The sequence below is a fragment of the Littorina saxatilis genome, linkage group LG4 (assembly GCF_037325665.1).
Source record: "Littorina saxatilis isolate snail1 linkage group LG4, US_GU_Lsax_2.0, whole genome shotgun sequence".
Lineage (NCBI taxonomy): Eukaryota > Metazoa > Mollusca > Gastropoda > Littorinimorpha > Littorinidae > Littorina > Littorina saxatilis.
This window is the reverse complement of record NC_090248.1, coordinates 49,049,413-49,069,970: the sequence shown is the minus strand read 5'-3', so window position 1 is coordinate 49,069,970 and position 20,558 is coordinate 49,049,413. Positions and strand designations below refer to the sequence as shown.

At 47.5% G+C, this 20,558-nt stretch overlaps 1 protein-coding gene and 1 non-coding gene across 2 annotated transcripts in view; both read right to left on the bottom strand.

The window, feature by feature from the left end:
• The window catches only part of LOC138964965 (pneumococcal serine-rich repeat protein-like), a 36,191-nt gene extending 18,973 nt beyond the window's left edge, over positions 1-17,218 (bottom strand). Inside the window, exons 1-7 of the mRNA XM_070337067.1 lie at positions 17,029-17,218; positions 14,444-14,592; positions 13,770-13,990; positions 12,999-13,201; positions 11,546-11,689; positions 1,291-1,434; positions 804-947 (exon numbers count right to left, since the gene is read on the bottom strand). Of these exons, the coding sequence (XP_070193168.1) occupies positions 804-947; positions 1,291-1,434; positions 11,546-11,689; positions 12,999-13,201; positions 13,770-13,990; positions 14,444-14,592; positions 17,029-17,130 (1,107 nt within the window). The 5' untranslated portion in view covers positions 17,131-17,218. The remainder of the gene's footprint in view (positions 1-803; positions 948-1,290; positions 1,435-11,545; positions 11,690-12,998; positions 13,202-13,769; positions 13,991-14,443; positions 14,593-17,028) is intronic.
• Positions 9,856-9,974, bottom strand: LOC138965730 (5S ribosomal RNA). Its single transcript, XR_011455504.1, has one exon. It is a non-coding gene; the product is annotated as a 5S ribosomal RNA (ribosomal RNA).
• Positions 17,219-20,558: the final 3,340 nt, after the last annotated feature.

Genomic DNA, 20,558 nt, shown 5'->3' with positions numbered 1-20,558 from the left:
GGAAGCGAGAGGTTGCGAGTTCGACCCTGGGTCAGGGCGTTAGCAATTTTCTCCCCCCTTTCCTAACCTAGGTGGTGGGTTCAAGTGCTAGTCTTTCGGATGAGACAAAAAACCGAGGTCCCTTCGTGTACACTACATTGGCGTGTGCACATTAAAGATCCCACGATTGACAAAAGGGTCTTTCCTGGCAAAATTGTATAGGCATAGATAAAAATGTCCACCAAAATACCCGTGTGACTTGGAATAATAGGCCGCGAAAAGTAGGATATGCGCCGAAATGGCTGCGATCTGCTGGCCAATGTGAATGCGTGATGTATTGTGTAAAAAAAAAAATTCCATCTCACACGGCATAAATAAATCCCTGCGCCTTGAATATGTGCGCGATATAAATTGCATAAAAATTAAAAAAAATAAATTAAAAAATAAATCCCTGCGCTTAGAACTGTACCCACGGAATACGCGCGATATAAGCCTCATATTGATTGATTGATTGATAAGAGATCTACAGTAACTTGCCATGAAAACAAGACAGATGTTGGAAATTGAAGAAAATACTTTGGATGCAATTATTTAGAAGCAGGTTGTGGCTACAGTGGTACCTGTGATGAAACGACACCCTTGGGACCCGGTGGCCTGTCATGACAGGTATATTTTGGTACAGATACCAGACAAAGGGACGCCAAAAAGTGTCCTTTTAAAGGAGGTGTCAACACATTGGAGGGGCCACACATCGCAGGTACCACTGTCTCTATTGATCTTTGTCTCCCACCCCTGACCACCCCAGTAAAAAGAGAATACCCTACCTGTGCCATGTCTCGTTTGTGTGCTAGAATTTCTTCGTTGGGCCCTGAAGCACTGGTGCCTTTCAGCTTCTCAAAGAACCCCTTGTCCACATTGATAGCAAACACACACAGGTCTGTGCAGAACTGCAGGAAGGCATCCCCGCACTGAAAAACATCAGATAAAGCAATGAACATTATGATCATAACTATAATAATTATCAATCACTCTACAAATCTGTTTACAACCATGTCAACTGTTCATCCAGGTTCTGATTTATACAAGTAAATGACCGATGTATGTATTATCACAGACAGCAGAATCACAGTAAATAAAACAGCCCATGTTTCTGTCACCCTGTCACTTACAAAACAAAATTCGTTAACATGACAGTATCCCTTACCTGCCACCAATCAACATTTTACATAGATAGCATGGATACCACCCAGAGGCATTATTTCACAGCTGCCAATCTTTAAAAAGGAACATGAGAAGAAAGAGGCAGCTTACCTGTTCCCGAACACCATCAATGACAAACAGGAGCTGTTCAGTGGACTGTGACAGCTTGGCAACGGCCCACAGACTGCTGATGAAGTCGCGGTCACGATCACAGTCAGCCTGGTACTGCAGTTTGATCCACAACCTCAGCAACTCCTGCAAAAAGAGTATGCAACCATATTATTTTTAATTTTAAACAACTCCTCACCATTTAACAAATAGTTCTGAGATGACATCTTAGGACCACAAAATATATAATTTGTAAGAAAAGACCCTAAGCTACGTTAAATTAGTAATAACAAAAAGGTTCTACCATCAGTGTTATCCACACTCATTCTTCTTCACAGTGAGTGTTCCCTCTCTCTCTCTCTGCGTGTAATATATATGCAAGTTGCAACATAAATTACCGTTTAAAAGACACAAAATAATTTGATAGGGTCTACAACAGCATATGTCAAACTCTAAAATTTGAGGATGAAGTCGCGTTTTTATTTCAATAGGCGACATACGGAAATAACTGTCAGGATTTTTAAGTGTTGTGGCCGAGTAAAAGCCCCTGTTACTAGCTGCAACTGGCCGGCTTAAACCTGTCCCCGCAAGGATCAACTAAGCCTGATGTGTATGTTAATGGTTATGCAGCGTGCGCTGGAGTACGTTTGGCTTGAGGTCACCTCAGTTTAGGGAAACACGTGCTTAGCCATCACTGCCAGTGCTCAGCAAGCAATTGAGAGCGATTCATGGCTCTAATGTGCATATTTTCAAAGGTAAAGGTTATAACGAGCGCACACTGCATAACATGTACACATCAGTCCGATGTTCAGCGTAATGGCAGGTTAAAGCCAACCAGTAGCCCCGTTTTTTGTTTCTACTGTTTATTCTGTCACTCACAAACAGCTGGTCTACAAATCACTTGGATGACACACTCAGTCTGGTGACCAACTCATCAAAAATTCAACAGATCACTCGACTGGGTCTTTGTCCGAATGTTCTTTTTCGTTCATGGGCTTAGACTCCCACGTTCACTCATGTTTTCAGCACGAGTGGATTTGTACGTGTATGACCGTTTTTACCCCGCCATTCAGGCAGCATACGCTGATTTCGGGGGTGGCATGCTGGGTATTTTCATGTTTCTTTAACCCATCGAACTCAGACATAGATTACAGGATCTTTTTCGAGCGCACTTGGTCTTGTGCTTGCGTGTACACACGAAGGCGGTTAAGTCACTAGCAGGTCAGCACATAAGTTGACCTGGGAGATCGGAAAAATCTCCACTCTTAACCCACCAGGCGGCAGCGACCGGGATTCGAACTCACGACCTTCCGATTAGGAGGCCGACGTCTTACCACCATGCCACTGCGCCCGTCTGTCCGAATGATCAATCATGTTGATTGTACATACAATGTTTCTATCAGCCAATGCTTGGCATACACTGCTAGATCACAGAAAAGGACTTCAGGGATGACCAAATCTAAAACTCGCCAGGCTTTTCCCATGAGTTTTTTTAAAGTTATTCTTTGATGCGGGTTTGGGATCAGTTGTGAAAGTGGGCGGGGATGTAGCTCAGTCGGTAGCGCGCTGGATTTGTATCCAGTTGGCCGCTGTCAGCGTGAGTTCGTCCCCACGTTCGGCGAGAGATTTATTTCTCTGAGTCAACTTTGTGTGCAGACTCTCCTCGGTGTCCGAACACCCCCGTGTGTACACGCAAGCACAAGACCAAGTGCGCACGAAAAAGATCCTGTAATCCATGTCAGAGTTCGGTGGGTTATAGAATGTAAGGCTTCTTTTTAAGCCTACTGTCTATATGATACTTACCGAGACAGTACTATTCTTGCACATTATCTATTATAGGCCGAAAAAATTGGACAAAACGCTGAGTGGGTACAATTATCTCCCATAACCATGCGCCACCGTGGATCCCAAGCACTGTCCGAGTGCTTCCCCCTTACAGGATGTAGGTGGCGCGTCCTCTTTCTTTATGAGCTGCAGACCCTCAAAAAGCCCATAACATATCAAGAGGGGAGGCGGGAGGGAAACTCTAATAGTACTGTCTCGGTAAGTATCATATAGACAGTAGGCTTAAAAAGAAGCCTTACAGTCAATATAACACTTACCTCGACAGTACTATTCTTGCACAGAATACCAGAGTGGTGTGAGGGTGATATGTAGAGTATTAAACTCCTTAATCAAAATCACTTAAATCCAAGGATTAAGATACCCAGGCAATTTTCGAACAGTACTACCGTAAAAGAAAATATACCCAAGAAACATACCTTAGACTGACGTGACCATGCTAGCAACCACTGCTGTGTGGTGAACTCAATGTCAAAGTCCAGGCCACTCAAAGCTTGAATACCACTGAGTCTACGGCAAGTGGCTAAAGCGATGAGGAACAATTAGTCTTAAAAATCAGCAACTTGATACTGATGCCTGCCAGGGGTTCAAACTCATTGCTACGCAGGAGTTTGAGGACCAGAAAGACATCCCCCTTGGGAAATGAAACCAGAGGTTTAGACACCGCTGCATTGCTAATACCCGAAAGGACATTAGCGATGAGGGAGGACCTGATCAAGTGTTCAGTTCTGCGACCAGTAGCGGCCGCAATCGTGGAAGCGATGGCAGATCTGTATCCAAGAAGAGTCTTAGAAGAAAGACTCTTCTTTTGATACACTTCCACCAGGAAGTTGGCCAAGTCCTGTGTTGAGGGATAAAGCGGCTTTATCCCCTTGGACAAGGCGAAGGTGGCCCAAGCTCTCCAGCGTAAGTCGTAGAGCTGATTAGTTGATCGCCTCTTAGCGTTCAAGGAAAACTCTACTGAACTCTTGTGCAATCCTAGTGCAAGCAGTTTGGAGCGCACAAGAGCCATGCGGTCAAGCACAGACTCTCTGGACGTGGATGAGGGAGGCATGATCGAGGCTGGAGCAGACCTCCCCCGTCCAGATCCAGAGGTAGAGGGTCTACGTGGGTGAGACCGCGAAGATCTGGAAACCACGGAGCTGTTGGCCAGTAAGGCGCGACCAAAATCAGTCTTGGTCGTTCCTGCAGATATTTTGCCAGCACCCTCGGAATCAGAGATGTCGGGGGATAGGCGTAAGCATCGAGGAGCCTCCACAAGAGAGTGAATGCGTCCAAGTGGAACGCATTCATGTCTCGAAAGGGGCTGACGTACCTGGGAAGCCGAGCGCTGAATCGAGTTACGAACAGATCGATCAGAGGACGGTCCCACCTTGCCCACAGACGCTGTAGAACGTTGTGAGCGATGGTCCATTCTGTGGAGAGAACCTGATCGCCCCGACTGAGAATGTCGGCCAGGGCGTTCAGTTTCCCCGGAACGAACTGGACTGACATCCGGACCTGATTGGTCTGGCACCAGAGCAGAATCTCCTCCGCCAACAGGGAGAGGGACCGAGAATTGGTGCCCCCCTGGTGGCGAAGGTAAGCTAAGCATGTGGTGTTGTTGTCCCCGTTGAAAATCAGAGGGGCCAAGGACAGGCCGAATGGGAGGGCCCGAAACTCGAACACCGTGCCCTCCCAAACGAACCGGAGCAGATGTCGGTACCCCGGGGCCACCAGGATGTGGAAGTAAGCATCCTGGAGGTCCCAGACATGGCCCAATCGTTTGGCCGGATGGCCAACCGGACCGACGAAGGGGTTTCCATCTTGAACTTGCACCTGTGAAGGTACAAGTTCAAGGTGGAGAGGTCCAACACCGGCCTGAACCGGCCGTCCTTTTTGGGGACGGTGAACAGGCGGGAGCAGAACCCCAGAGAAGGCTGAGAAAGGGGGTAGACCGCCTTCTTCTCGACCAACGAGTTCACCTCGTCCTGAAGAGCCTGCCATCTGGCAGGCTCTCGAGGAGGGGGGAACGTCCAAGGTAGAGCGGACAATGGAGGTTGTGACGACAGCGGTAGAGAAAACCCCGACCACACCACCCTCAAGAAAAACTGGTTGGAGACCAGTCTGCCCCACATGCCGCGGGCCCGAAAAAAGGGAACCGCCGGACGAAAGAGGGGCAACTTGAGGGGGCGTCAACGTAGGGCCGGGACTCACTGAAAATTCTGCTGGCGGGCAGGCGCAGGCTTGCGACCACCCCCCCTGGTGGTGCTGCTTCCCCTTACCTGTCTGAGCACCCTTCGTCTTGCTTGGGAACGCAACAGGCGCCTAAGAGGAGGAAGAAGGAGGCAGTGAAACTGGCTTCTTCTTCTTCTTCTGAGGCTGGGAGCTGGAGGTGACTGTAGCACTTCTCTTACTCCCCGCCGCCGTCGCCGAAGCAGCGAGGCCAACCATCAGAGAATCAGTGTTCCTCTGGCGTGTGGACTCCACCACAGAACGAACAGTGTCCGGATGAAAGAGGGAAGAAGGCTGAGGAAACGTGTTCCTCAGACTCTTCCTCATATCCGGAGGCACTATAGAAGTAGGCAGAAAATGATCACGGAACAGGGCCAATAAAGTGGACCCGTGTTCCAATGGCCAATTCTGCCGCAGACGTCACGCACGATCGCACGGCATGCAAAGCCCGATCCACTCGAACCGTGTCAAGGACCCGAGTGGAATCGGACTCTGCCCGATTGGGAGGGTCCAACAGTGTGGACAGCGTGCTCATCCATGTCAAGGCCTGTGATTGGGCCTCGACTGTGGACGAAACGGTGGCCTCAAGATTGTGGAACGAAGCAGAGCTCAGTTCCACCTTCTTGACCGAAGGCACCTCCCCAACGAACACATCACCGTCAGCCCCACCCTAAACACTCGAAGTCTGGAAAGGGAGAGTTCGAGAGTCAAAGGGAAAAGGGAGGGACGAAACAGATTGGACACGAGGAAACAGTGGAGGTGCGCCTCCCAAAGGAAAGCATGGCACTGAACCCGCGTCCTCCCGAGGAACATAGGTTGCGTTTGCACGTGAATCTGTACTCCTCAGGCGATGTGCTGCCGCTTCCACCGTGGCACTTAGACTAGGGTGGAACGCGAATTGCCGGCGGCCGGATCGTTCATAAAACGAGCCGCCGGCAGACGCGGCGTGAGCCTCCCGCGCCCGGGCCGAAGCGGACTCAAAGGACGAGAGGGCGTCTCAGGGAAGGACGTCCTGAAACTGTTCAAACGTCCTTCTAGCTGTGCGAGGACGAGCCTCCTGCCTCTCGTCCTCAGACCCCGGGTCCACGTCCTGTGTGTCAACACTAGACGACAGACGCTTAAGAGAGGCATCCGTGACGTCAAGACGCCGCGTGATGTCTGTCATGTACTGTTGGAAAGTACGAAGCATAGCTTCGGAAGTTCCATCAGAAACCGGCAAGGGTAGAGGTTCAGTGTTAACCTCAGGGCGACCCTGATCCTCCTCCCTATCGTCCTCCGACTCACTCTCCTCTTCACTTCCCGACAACTCCTCAAAAGCAGGAGTGTAGGGAGCTTGAGGGGGAAGAGCCGAAAGCGATGAAGCAGGCTGTGAAGAAACGCCCACAGAAGCAAGAGGCCGCGAAGACCCCTGCCCCAAAGACGAAACGTCTCCAGCAGCCGAAGGGGGAGAAAAACAACAACCCTGCGACTGTTGGGTCAGCCCAGCCAACGAACCCCCGCCATTTATAGACTGAACAGGAACCCATGGGGTCTGATCAGAAAAGAAATGGTCCGGTCCGGTCGGGGGTGCCGATCCGGTCCGGTAGGGTGGTCCGGTCCGGTGCCGTACCATCCGGAGGTCCCGTTCAGCACCGAACCATCGTACCCAACGAAGTGTTCGGGTGGTTAGGTCCGGACGTGGACATACCGTACCATCCGGACCCGTAGGTCCGGTGGTCCGGTATGGTCCGGTTCGGTGCCAGACCATCCAGACCAACAGAGGTGGTCGGGTGGTCCCGCACCGGACCATCCGGACCCGTAGGTCCGGACCCGTAGGTCCGGTACCATCCGGAGGTCCTGTTCGGCACCGAACCATCCGTACGCACAGAAGTGTTCGGGTGGTTCGGTCCGGGCGTGGACGTACGTACCGTACCATCCGGACCCGTAGGTCCGGTTCGGTGCCAGACCATCCGGACCAACAGAGGTGGTCGGGTGGTCCGGACCGGTCCGGTAGGGTGGTCCGGTGTTCCGGTCCGGTGTTCCGGTCCGGTCCCGTACCATCCGGAGGTCCCGTTCGGTACCGAACCATCCGTACCCACAGAAGTGTTCGGGTGGCTCGGTCCGGACGTGGACACACCGTACCATCCGGACCCGTAAGTCCGGTATGGTCCGGTTCGGTGCCAGACCATCCGGACCAACAGAGGTGGTCGGGTGGTCCGGTCCGGACCGGACCACCGGTCCAGCACCGGACCATCCGGACCCGTAGGTCCGGTCCGGTCCCGCACCATCCGGAGGTCCCGTTCGGCACCGAACCACCCGTACCCACAGAAGTGTTCGGGTGGCTCGGTCCGGACGTGGACATACCGTACCATCCGGACCCGTAGGTCCGGTTCGGTGCCAGACCATCCGGACCAACAGAGGTGGTCGGGTGGTCCGGACCGATCCGGTAGGGTGGTCCGGTGTTCCGGTCCTGTCCCATACCATCCGGAGGTCCCGTACGGCACCGAACCATCCGTACCCACTGAAGTGTTCGGTCCGGACGTGGACCTACCGTACCATCCGGACCCGTAGGTCCGGTGGTCCGGTATGGTCCGGTTCGGTGACAGACCATCCGGACCAACAGAGGCAGTGATGTTCCCAGGGGTCGGCCCTCGGCCCTGGGCCGGATACCTTGGTCTAATGACCGGTACCTTGTGTCTCTGGCGGACAAATGTCCGATAAGTTTATGTCAGAGACGGACACTGACCGATCGTTTTATTGCCACGTCGGACATGGCAACATTGATCCGTTTATTTAGATCAGGCATCAGATGATACGTCTCCTAATCTCCGAATCGGCAACGTCTTCTGTTGTTTGGTTTAGTAACTTCGCCGTTTGAAGACCGCGCAGTTTAAGAATTTCCGAAAGTTCAACTTCCGGTTGTATAGATTCTAGAAACTGCGAATGCGATCATGCCGCCTGCGAAGAAATTGAAACCGGACACTATATGCTGTTTTGATTTAATTTGTGTTTCATGTGTCTTTGCTTTGTTTTAGTATGATGTGTGTAAGAGAGTGCTGATTCCAGGTTCATTTTGGCATATTTCCCTAAGTTCCAGTAAATCGGTATGTACTCAATTTAATTTTTGACCTTGACTTCTTCTTTACCTGAGATCTTTTGCTTTCTGTTAAACACACACTCACACACACACACACACACACACACACACACACACACACACACACACACACACACACACACACACACACACAGAGACACACACACACAAGAACTAGAAGAAGGCAAGTTTGGAATACAATTACAATATATATTTCTCCCTCTGGTGTGTGTCACAGTGTGTGTGTACCAAAGGAGGATGTGGACGGCTTATTTCTTTCCACGTGAAATGACCGATTGTTTTTTACAGTTCAGGACAAATGTCCTATACTTTCAGCAAGGCTAGGACATTTGTCCTATAAGGACAAAATCCAAGGAACATCCCTGCAGAGGTGGTCGGGTGGTCCGGTACCGGACCATCCGAACCCGTAGATTCGGTCCGGTCCCGTACCATCCGGAGGTCCCGTTCGGTACCGAACCATCCGTACCCACAGAAGTGTTCGGGTGGCTCGGTCCGGACGTGGACATACCGTACCATCCGGACCCGTAGGTCCGGCATGGTCCGGTTCGGTGCCAGACCACCCGGACCAACAGAGGTGGTCGAGTGGTCCGGTCCCGACCGGACCACTGGTCCGGTACCGTACCCTCCGGACCCGTAGGTCCGGTGTGTTCCGGTTCGGTGCCAGACCACCCAGACCAACAGAGGTGGTCGGGTGGTCCGGTCCCGACCGAAACACTGGTCCCGTACCGTACCATCCGGACCCGTAGGTCCGGGGGGTCCGGCAAGGGCCAGAGGTACTGTCCCGCACCGGACCCTAAGGTCCGGTACGGTCCCGTACCATGGGTCCCGTCCGGACCAAACCCGGAGGTCAAGTCCAGTCGGGACCCGTGGGTCCGGTTCGATCCCGACCCGTAAGCCTGGAACGTTCCGGACCCTTGGTCCGGACCATCCGTCACCCGAACACCAGACGCTAAGGAATGGCGTGGGGTCAAGACGGTCCGGTCGGAGGTGTCGGTCTGAGCAACAGAAACAATGTTCCCGTCGCCCTGACCATTCGACAGAAGTACCACGTTCTGTCGAACACCTCCACGTCCAGTAACTAGTCGGCCGGAGCGTTTCAAGAGGGACAGCCACCAGTCACACGGACGTCAGAGGGAACCGTAGTAGCAGTGGTCGTAGGCACGAAGCCTGAAACCCCTGCCCCCACAGGACCGCCCTGAACGGGGTCAATTCGCATCCCAACCCCAGCGGGGAGGGAATTCAGAGACCCCGTCATCTCCTCCGATCTCCCCCCCCAGGAGGCCGAAACTACTGTCAAAACAGCAGCAGACGACCCAGCGAGGGAGTTCAGAGGAGGACCCGTGTCCCTCCTGGCTTCCACAGCGGTGGAAACCGAGGAGGGCACAGGAGAGGCACCGGAAAAAGAAAGATTTTAATGCCAACTGCACCCGGTGTTCCCAGGCGGTCACCCATCCAAGTACTAACCGGGCCCGACGTTGCTTAACTTCGGTGGTCGGACGAGAACCGGTGTTTTCAACGTGGTATGGCCGTTGGCTGTCAAAACCTGAGTCTCTCCAGTAGCCCCTAGATCGGATTCACCAACCCCCAAAGAGGGTTGGGAATCGACCTGCCCCCGGATTCGAGCCAGGGGGGAGAAGGAAACCTTCCCCCCAGGCTCGAAACCGGGAGGAGCTGAAGCCTGAGACTGAGGGCCGGACAACGGCGTCGAAGGGGGGGAAGCCTGTTCCACTGAAGGAGAAGGAGAAAGAAGCTTTTTCTTTCCCCTCGAACTTCCCCGAACCTTCGACGGCGCAGCCCCGCCCGAAGTCCCAGGCTCAAGCCCAGCCTGTTTGAGCAAGCTCGCATTGAGCTTGCTCAAACAGGCTTTCTCCGCCCTCCCTCGCCGCAAACGCAAAGCGTTTGGGGAGGGAGAGTCGGAGCGCCGAAAGATCCCCTTCTCCGTGCGTAAAACATGACGCTGGGCGCCCGGAGAAGGGTTGCCCCCGGCAGACTCTGGTTCCGTAGAACCAGAGCCCAAAACAGGACGAGACATCCTACCTCGCCCTGTACGTACCCTTAAAGACCGAGAATTAACAAAATTCAAAGAAAATTTAGGTCAATACTCAAGTGAATGCGGCGAAACGAGAAGCAGACGACCGGTCACCACGAAGTAGGACGGGAGGCACGCCGAGTCCGCCACACAAAAACGGAGGCACAAGTTGAAGGAAACACAACGTAGCCTCAAGCCAGAAGTGGAATAACACACAATAATCCAACAGGTGATAGTCCACACAGAAAAGGAGCCTCTTAGTCCAAAATAATCCGGGAGCGTAGCAGAAACACAGCCGGTCTGACACGCGCGAAAAAAGAAAGAGGACGCGCCACCTACATCCTGTAAGGGGGAAGCACTCGGACAGTGCTTGGGATCCACGGTGGCGCATGGTTATGGGAGATAATTGTACCCACTCAGCGTTTTGTCCAATTTTTTCGGCCTATAATAGATAATGTGCAAGAATAGTACTGTCGAGGTAAGTGTTATATTGACACACGAAAATACCCAACATGCTTCCTCCGAAAACGGCGTATGGCTGCCTAAATGGTGGGGTAAAAAACCGAACAGGGTCACTGCCTCTGTAGGCCGGCAAAGATTGTTACAGCGGAAATGGCGGGGTAAAAAAACGGTCATACACGTAAAATTCCACTCGTGCAAAAAACACGAGTGTACGTGGGAGTTTCAGCCCACGAACGCAGAAGAAGAAGAAGAAGTTGTGAAAGTAGAAACAGTCTGGCTGCAGCGCGAATAAAACGTTGGAATTGTGCCAAAGACAATCTCTTTTTTGTTTCACAATAATCTGGCAACATTTTAACTGACGACAGAAGTTCCTGCACCATTTTGCAATGTATACAAGGCTTTGAAACTGGATAGCATGACTGAAACTTAGTTTGCATGACCAGAATTTTCATTTGCCAGCCAGACAATTTTTTTTTTGTACGGTGAATTTTTTTACTCGCTCCTGGCGATCAAGAGTGTAATCTCTCCATCCAGCAGCTTCCATTTCATACAAATCTGATTTTATGCACTAAATCACAACCAACCTATTTTCTAGCAGTTCACAGTGTACAAACCTTCTTTGAATCATTGTCAGCAGGCTTGATCCAGTTCTGCACGAGGAAGGTCTGTGCCAGCAAGGTACACAGTTCTTTGTTCTCCTCTCCACCCTGCATGCTCTTGATAAGTTGAATGCTGTCTTCAGGACCCATACTCTGACACTGTAAAACCCCAAACAACCATCAGATTACTGTCTCATGCCCTGTATGTTAAAGACACAGTCAGCCTCCCATAAACCATCACAGACACTCTCAGGCTTTTACACACAGTACAAACACCCTTTCGTTTAAACACTCACCGCTTGAGAGCATCCTAGGTGCCCTACATAAAGAGCGAGCAATTTTCAAAGACTTTATTTCTGCATGGCCAGCGGATTGTTCAGTACCACAATCGGACGCCTCGTTTTGGCGCTAGACCTAACTTTTAAAATCTAATTAATAAATTGACAGCTTGTTACACAAACATTCTTAAATCATAAAAGAATTCTTTTTTCATCAAGACAAGATCAGTACAATTCGAAGTTTTGAAAGTTTAAAAAAAGAAAAGCCGGGAAACGTGTCATGCAAAACAGTAGCAGACGATGGTTCTTCATAGTGCCAGTTCCTTTGAACGGTCAACCGTCACCGCTCAGTTTGTGCGACTCGCAGCCATTTGTTGCGTTTTAGATTCAGAGGTACACAATAACGTGCTATTGCAGATAAGCTTACACTGTTACAGCGAGTCGCATTAAAATCACAAACTGATGACTAAATTGTGAAAAAAAGGAAACTGGATCACACGGGTTCACAATGGCTCAGGGGTAAGATAAATCACGCAAAAATAAATTCTTTGAAAATTGCTCGCTCAAGCCGTGAGTGTTTAAATGAAAGGTTGTTTGTACTGTGTGTAAAAGCCTCACAGTGTCTGTGATGGTTTACGGGAGGCTGACTGTGCCTTTATTTGTACATTCATAAGCTCTACCCTGCTATTTACCAAAACATAATTTATGGACATATTTGTGCTATGCATAAAACCTCGACTGTTCTGTGATAAAATGAATGCACAGTTCTATGAGGAAATGGAGCATACACATTCTCACTTGATTATGCAAGGACTAGGTCGACGAAATCTTCATATTCAACTGAAAACTTCAGAAGAAAGGCAATCTCAGCTGATATAAGCCAATCTAATTTATGCCCAGATTAGAATTCAGCCTTATGAAGAGAGTGCAGGTGCAATTATGGACGTATCCAAAACAAACGACATCAGTAACCTCCATTGCTCAGAAGTAAAATCAGTTCACTGACAATCATACGGTCATTGAAGAATGTCAAATCAAACAGACTATTACCAAAGCTACACAAAAAATACCACTGCTGAAATTTCTCTCTCCTGGAATCAAGCAGATAAATACTAGAAGTACTCATCCTGCAATAAATAGTCAGCACACAAATAATCCAAGCAGCCAAACAGCACTGTAACAAAGCTTACCTCTTCCTGGAGCTTTTCACTGTAGGTAAGCCTGTTGAGGAGAAAAAACTGTGTTTTGCGAACACCCAGATTGCCCGCCAGTCTTGGATGCTTGAGACACCAGGTGCACAAGTTGAGTGCAAACTCATCGCAGTTTTCCTGTTGCATCAGCTCTACCCGCAGCTTCAGGATTTCAGGGTCCTGGGCCTGGATGTATGCTAGCCCTGTAAACAAATGAGGAATAAATCTGAATGAAATATTAACTTGCTAACTCTCACCCTACTTCAGCTTAGCTCAAAACTTGAGGCGTTCTGTTTCCTGAACCAAAATTATGGCTAACCCTTTCAAAGATAAAAACATTAACTTAAAGAACACTCTTTCCTGTGTAAAAAGACCATTCAAACTACCAAAGGTCTGACCAGGCCTTAACTGAAGATAAAGATCTTTCTATTGGACACACACAAAATCCAGCCTAACTACTTTCTGCCTGGAGCAGAGTTTTGGGGGGGTGAACAATTATTCTCACGTAAAAGCCCGGACAAAGAAAATATCTTTGTTGTTTAAGCTTTCCAGGTTTAAGATGAAGGAATAGCTGCATAATAACACAAATTCCCACCAGAAGACCCTGCCACACACCCCCAAAGGAAATGAATGAGAGATCGAGTTCATAATTCAGTTATTTTGTCAGCAAGAATCACACCCTCATTTCAGCAAACCAGCTTTCAAAGCATCAGGAATGACAAAGTTCAAAGGCAAACACACTTCCACAGACTTGACCGGAGTGACACTGACCTTCACCTTCCTCATTGTCTTCCTCGCTACCCATCACCATGGTGAGGACCGGATCGGTCCACGGATTGTCCATGAGCTCCTGCAGCACACCAAAGCGTGTGAAGCCTCGGGGCGCCATCAGCTGGTGACACGATGACAGTGACGATGTGAAGTTCTGTCGACATTTCTCTTCTTCGTCCAGCTGCTGCCATTTGATATCCAAGACCACGCGGGCACATTCTCTGAAAACAACAGTCAACATCACACAGATGGGAGATACACTGCGGTTGACATCAGAATTCACACAAAAATGTCACAAGGAGATGTCAAACATTCAACTTGTAAGTTGTATAGATCTCAGAGGTGTAAAATTAAGGCAAACAATGTCTCAAACCCAATTACTTTTGAATACTACTGCCACTTACCTGTACATTGTACATGAACTATTTGTAGTACATTGTATTTACTTTCATATTACTGGGTAATGAAATATTCAACCAGCAGTCTTTCAGGGTAGCAGTAGAATCAGCATACAATGTATCAAGTGACATAAAATACATTTCTGCGTACAATTATCGCATTATTTGAAAAGTGAGTGTGATATACAGGTATACATGGGTTTTCGGCACCATAAATTTCCTCTACCAATGTACAAAAGTAAGATCTTTCTGAATTGTTTTCATTTTCCTACTTACCGGAATAACTTCTCCAAAAAGTCCGTCAGGGAGGTACCATCCACCAAATGCGGCAGAAGCTCATTGAAAGACCCGACTACAATCCAAATGCCAATCACCAGATGATTGAACTCAATATCCGGGGCTTGCTTCACCACCTTTTCAAGGACCTGAAAAGTTAAAATAAAATGAATACATTTATGCTCCAGTTAACCCAGTCAAGATTTTTGTTGTTGCTGAAGTCAAAAAGGCAAAGTTCATTTAAGCTACTTGTATGCAAACATAGGGCCAGATTACAATAATAGGAGAACAGAACTGATCACCTTCACTAACGGACTAATTCCCCAGCACATTTTTTACTCAATATGCTAGATAAAACGCCATGCAATGTAAATAGTTATCATTATGGAAACAAATATAATTATCTGTAAAGAACATAAGAACAACAAAAGTCGCGTGAAGCAAAATTAATACCATTAGTCAATCTGTCAAACTCACAGAACGCACTGCATTTCAGAAAGACAATGCTTTGCGAATACCCTGTGACCAAGATTGAAAGCGCTGACACACATGATTCACTTGAAAAACGTAGCTGATCGCTTGAAGCGAAAAGCCAGTATAGCGCAGTAGCGTACAGTCTTTAACAGGAAAGCACGCTTTTCTTTATATTTTTTTAACTTTCTCAGTTTGTTTTTAATCCAAACATAACATAATTATACGTTTTTGGAATTAGGAAATGATAAAGAATAAGATCATAATGAAATCATTTTTGGATCAATTACAAAACTCTTAATTAGAATATTCAGATTTGTAATGACAAAACTCGTTATTTAATTTTTATGCAACACCAAAGTCCAGGCTTCGTCAAAGATTGCTTGACCAAAATTGTTATTCGTCAGAGATTCTGTCAAAGCAGAGACATAGGTCGATGTAACTCGATGCAAAGCAGACTTATATTTTGCCATAATTGAAACAAATTTCTTGTTCTTTGTTTGTTTCCATGTTATTGTACTGCAACTAATGCTGCTTCTAGCCTCGGTACCAGTGATTAGAGTTGCTTGGTTTGCGGACGCAATAAATGCCGAATCAGTGACTCGTGAGCTTTTTGTTGCAATCTCAGTTCGTTCATCAAAATGATTTGGAATAAAGAAGAATAGAGCAAACTAAGGCCAAAAAAAAAAATAGGTGTGGTTACGGTAACATAGCCAAAAAAAATAGGGTAGGAAGGTAGGCAATCACTTTTTTTTTTAAACTTTTTTTTCTAATGTGTACAAATTAAACCTACTTGACAGGGAAATAAGTGTGCGACTCGGGCGCTTTCATTGCGTTTTCTGCACTCGTTTTCTTTTTTTCTGTTCTTTTTTTGACAAATGTAATAAAAAGTTATAGGGTCGGCCCCTAAAAATAGGGTAGGTCGGGTTACCGTAACCACACCTATTTTTTTTTTAGGCCTAAAAGAAAGGAGAGTTAAGAACTTAAGAAGGAAAATAAAAGGAGTTAAAAATAAAATTAAAATACGGCAAGGCTCGAACCGACGACCTCACGAACCATAGCGCAGTTCTCTAACAACTGAGCTATGGACAGATACCTGCCAAGGAAGGGAAAACTAGCAATGACTATTTCGTGAGATACCGGTGACTGCTGGTTCTCGAGCCTGAGGTCTCCGGAACCGACTCGCAGGTTCCCGAGCCACTCCGAAACATTTAACCAAAACTTGACTGAGTGTAAAAAGAAGTACATAGTGGTACTGCTGTCTTGAAATTCAAGTTGAATCAAAACAGATTTTTTTTTTTAAACAGGAGTGGATCATTTTTGCGGCCAAAGTAGGTCACTGAAGCAAACTCAACAAAGTTAGGTTTCAAAATGCTACTTGAAACACAGGACATAATGCAATGTTTACAAATTGCATGGACTTTCACAGTCTTGCAAATTCAACATCAATTTTTCGTATTTTTACAAGAACTCTGGTAAATTATAAAGTGCAGTAAGAGATTGCTTTTCCTGGTCGTTCCTTTCAATATTATGTTCGTGCTGTCACCCTCATTTTAAAACATTTCTTTCAATAGTTTCTGCAATGATCATGATCTGAAATGTGATCGACTAGCCATGACCTCCGCCAGGGCGGATTGCCCTGCACTTCCTGTACTGATTTCAAGGCCATCTGGACGGGGTTGCCCGATCGTATCATACTAATAAATCAAGCAAAAGCTGTCAAATTTAGCTTCAAACAAACCTTGCTTACTATAGTATATTTGTAAATGCAATAAACTGAATCAATAAACTCGCAACTTTATGCTGTTGATCAGAGAGAAATTGTGCTTTAACAGCGATGACGTTTCGCGCGTGATGAAATGGGGACGTGTGGAAAGTCAGGACGCACAAACGAACGCCTATTTCAGAACAAGAGCAAAATAACTGCTGCAATCTACAATGATATACAGGAACCTAGCTTCAAAGGAACAGTCTATACCAATATAACTATGCATAATCTCTCCCGTCACACACAAAAGAGAGCCAGAAACGATGTGTGCGTGCAAACAGGTACGCCAGAAATGGCGAATATTTTGGAATGAAACATGTTCACCAAATACACCATTTTTACTGACCTTGCAAGCCCGTTGACAAAATGATGCAGTTGCAAGATTCTTGTCCGGCTGCCTAAAATCATCTACAACCTTTAACTCCGCTAAAACAGAAGCTAAATCCATGATTCTGTAAGCCACCTCATGTGGTGGCCATGTCTGCGTAAACACCAACACAAAATAGACTAGCCCACCAACGCCGCCTGGCTGAGACGATGCGGCAAGGGAGCTAACTACCCTCTTGAGCAGGAATGCCACGTTATCGAGGAATTTGTCAACAACAATTAGTATATCTGTTCGTGGCATTCAGTAGTTTTCATCTGAAACGTACTTTCGAAGACTATGCTGTTTGTATGCAAGCTGTGTGAATTCATATTTCATACATAACAGCTCTTTCTTGTTAAAATTAAATCGATTGTTCTGCAAGTGGGATTCCATACCGTACAGTTCGCAATAAACACCTCGTTGTGTAAAATATCTTTGTGCGTTCATCTGCGTCTATGTTTCGTTACAGTACTTGCATTTTGTATCCCTTCTGCTATGACTCGTCCCCCAAGTTCATTCTAAAAGCAATGTATTGATCCAGAAACCTGTATGTAAACATTTAACACAACACAGCTTGTTTGGCCTAGTGGGCTAGGCTACAGATGTCAGTAAAATAGGAGTAGGCTATCCTACGGATTAAGAATGAGCGAATTACTTCTGAATATCACAGCATTATGAGAAACACTAACATGTCTTTCCAACATTCATCAAAATAATCAAGTGATAACACACATGGAACTCATTTTTGGGAAAGGATAGCCGAGTACATCAGTACCGAATCAGCTAGTGTTAGTGACCTACTTATTGCTCAGTACGGAAAGAAACTGTTTCATGCTCAAGAAACAGCCTGATCGACTCTCCGTCCTTGTTTTAAAGTTTCCTGTGTAGATAGAGCTGAGAATGTCTATCATTACCCATCAGTTCACTCTACTTACACACATCTGAAATTATTTCGCATACAAGGGGTTAAAAACGCATTTCTGTGACGTCACTGACATGGATCTATTCTTATGCAGCGGGGCAAACCCAAGATCTGACCAATCAACGGGTAGCACCTATCTAAAGTCTAGCAACGTTTTCACAATTTTAACAGCAAATAATAAAATAACCACAGTCATTTTCTGTCCTATTATGAACTTACATTCTCATCTTTGCATTATTTAGAATCAATTGGGTACTGGGCACATCCATCTTGTCTGTCAAAACATGTCTAATGAGCAGTGTTACCTGATGCTAAGACTAGAGGATGCTACTCTGCCACTAACGCTAATCATACCTGAACTGAAGTGAAAGCCGAACACTGACCACATCAGTAGCGCTGATGGGGTCTATGACGACCAAAAGAGTGGGATTCCCTGCAGGAGGAGTTCCTGGAGGGGGATTCCCTGTATACAGGGAATACCACAGGATTTAGTTCCTCAGTGTAGCGTGTCGCTGATATCGCTGAAAGTCACGTGATGCTTGGCGACATCGGTAGAATTTGATGTTTTTCAATCATTTTTGATATTTCTTAGAAATTCGAGTATGGTTTTCAAGTTTTATTGAAAAACTCCACCCTCCAGGAACTCCACAAACAGGAAATTCCACTCTTTTGGTCGACATAGACCCCATCAGCCTCAGGAACACGGGTAGGCACTCGGCTAGCAGTATGTTGAACAGCTTGCACTGGTTCAAGGTCAGTTCTAGCTGACGGTCAGTAGTGAGCGGAGCATGTGAGGTCAGGTCATCAGTATAGCCCTGTGTGGCCGGCCTCATAAAAATTAAGTTTGCTCTGTCGCTGTCGGTAGAACGGGTAATGCGGACACTGACCTGATCGACTCAGCCGTTGAGTCAGTCTTTTCGACGAATACCGTGGCGCAACCTTGCTTTTTGTCCGTGTCAGTTTTGAAATCAGTGTAGTGACACTGGTGACGCAATACCAAAATGCGAATACACAAAAGTGCTATGCTGTAGGCGGGCGTGAACTTTAGTAGCAGATAGAAAATAGTAGAGGGTGGACGGGTATGTCACGTCTGGAACTTCGCGGGGGGGGGGGGGGGGGGGGGGGGTAAGACTAGACCGGGGAGTCAGTGGACGAGAATGTTTCCTGTAGGCCGACGTGGGGCTGATGGGGTCAGTGTCGACCAAAAGAGTGGGATTCCCTGTAGGTGGAGTTCCTGGAGGGGGATTCCCTGTAAACAGGGAACCCCACAGGGTGGAGTTTTTCAATAAAACTTGCAAACCATACTCGAATTTCTAAGAAATATCAAAAAGATTGAAAAACATCAAATTCTACCGATGTCGCCAAGCATCACGTGACTTTCAGCGATATCAGCGACACGCTACAGGAACTAAATCCTGTGGTATTCCCTGTATACAGGGAATCCCCCTCCAGGAACTCCACCTACAGGGGAATCCCACTCTTTTGGTCGACATAGACCCCAGAGACTCAGAGCCTTCGGGTGAGTTGGGTTTCCGGTAGTTCATAGATAGCAGAATTCATGACCAGACAGAATCTGACCCTATGCCGAAGACTCGGCGACGGGCGAAAATACTGCCGTAAACAAGCATTATGCTTCTTAAAATAACACTTACAAGACACACCAGGCGCAGAGACCGGAATCATTGTCGATGACAGCATAGTCGAAGTCACCGTCCGGTCATTGCGGACTGAACTTATTTTCACTGAATTAACTGACTTTGAAGTTGGTCAAGTTTGCTGCAATGTTCCGTTATGATTTATTGTCACCATGGTCGTAATCAGGCATGTGTTGACACGAATGAACAAAATCAGTCAACGCATCGGCCGCCTCGACCGTTTCCACTGAGACAGTCACGACTTGCGCACGCCTACGCATGTCCGACCTTGAAGTTCAGCATAGGAAGCAGCTATCGATTGCAGTTTTGAATGCCGATGACAAGATCCTGTCTGATTTAGATTTTAATCAGCTGATTTTGGTGAATTTAGGCCTGCAACTTGACTGTAGTGTACTTCAGTGCAGTATTACTTGGGATAAGTCGGTGACCGATCAGATTAATCAATGATACATGAATTGTTTATTCCGTCACGATTTGTTGCTTCTGTGTATCTTTCTTCGTTACGCTGAAGACACATCCCGGCGTAGCTTTAGTGATTATGCTGACTCGGTAAAAACCCCGTTCATCTAGCTTTACCCGGTAGTCAGTCAACCCCACAGGGGCTTGTATCACAACTAGTAGTAGTACATCGCCGTGACTGGTCGATCATCAACACATCGTACCCTATAACTGAACCGTATTGCTACTACAGCGGTGTAATGCAGTAGACGGATTTAGAATACCGATTCAACGATCGACTTGCCCGGCCAGGCACTTTGATACAAGCTCCTGTGGTCAAACCGGCTGCCGTATCCTCAACTGACTGACCTTCTCCCGGGTCAACCTCAGTCGTACCCGATCTCGCAACCCCTTCTACAGCGGCCTCGGAGCCGGAGAGAGAGAGAGAGAGAGAGAGAGAGAGAGAGAGAGAGAGAGAGAGAGAGAGAGAGAGA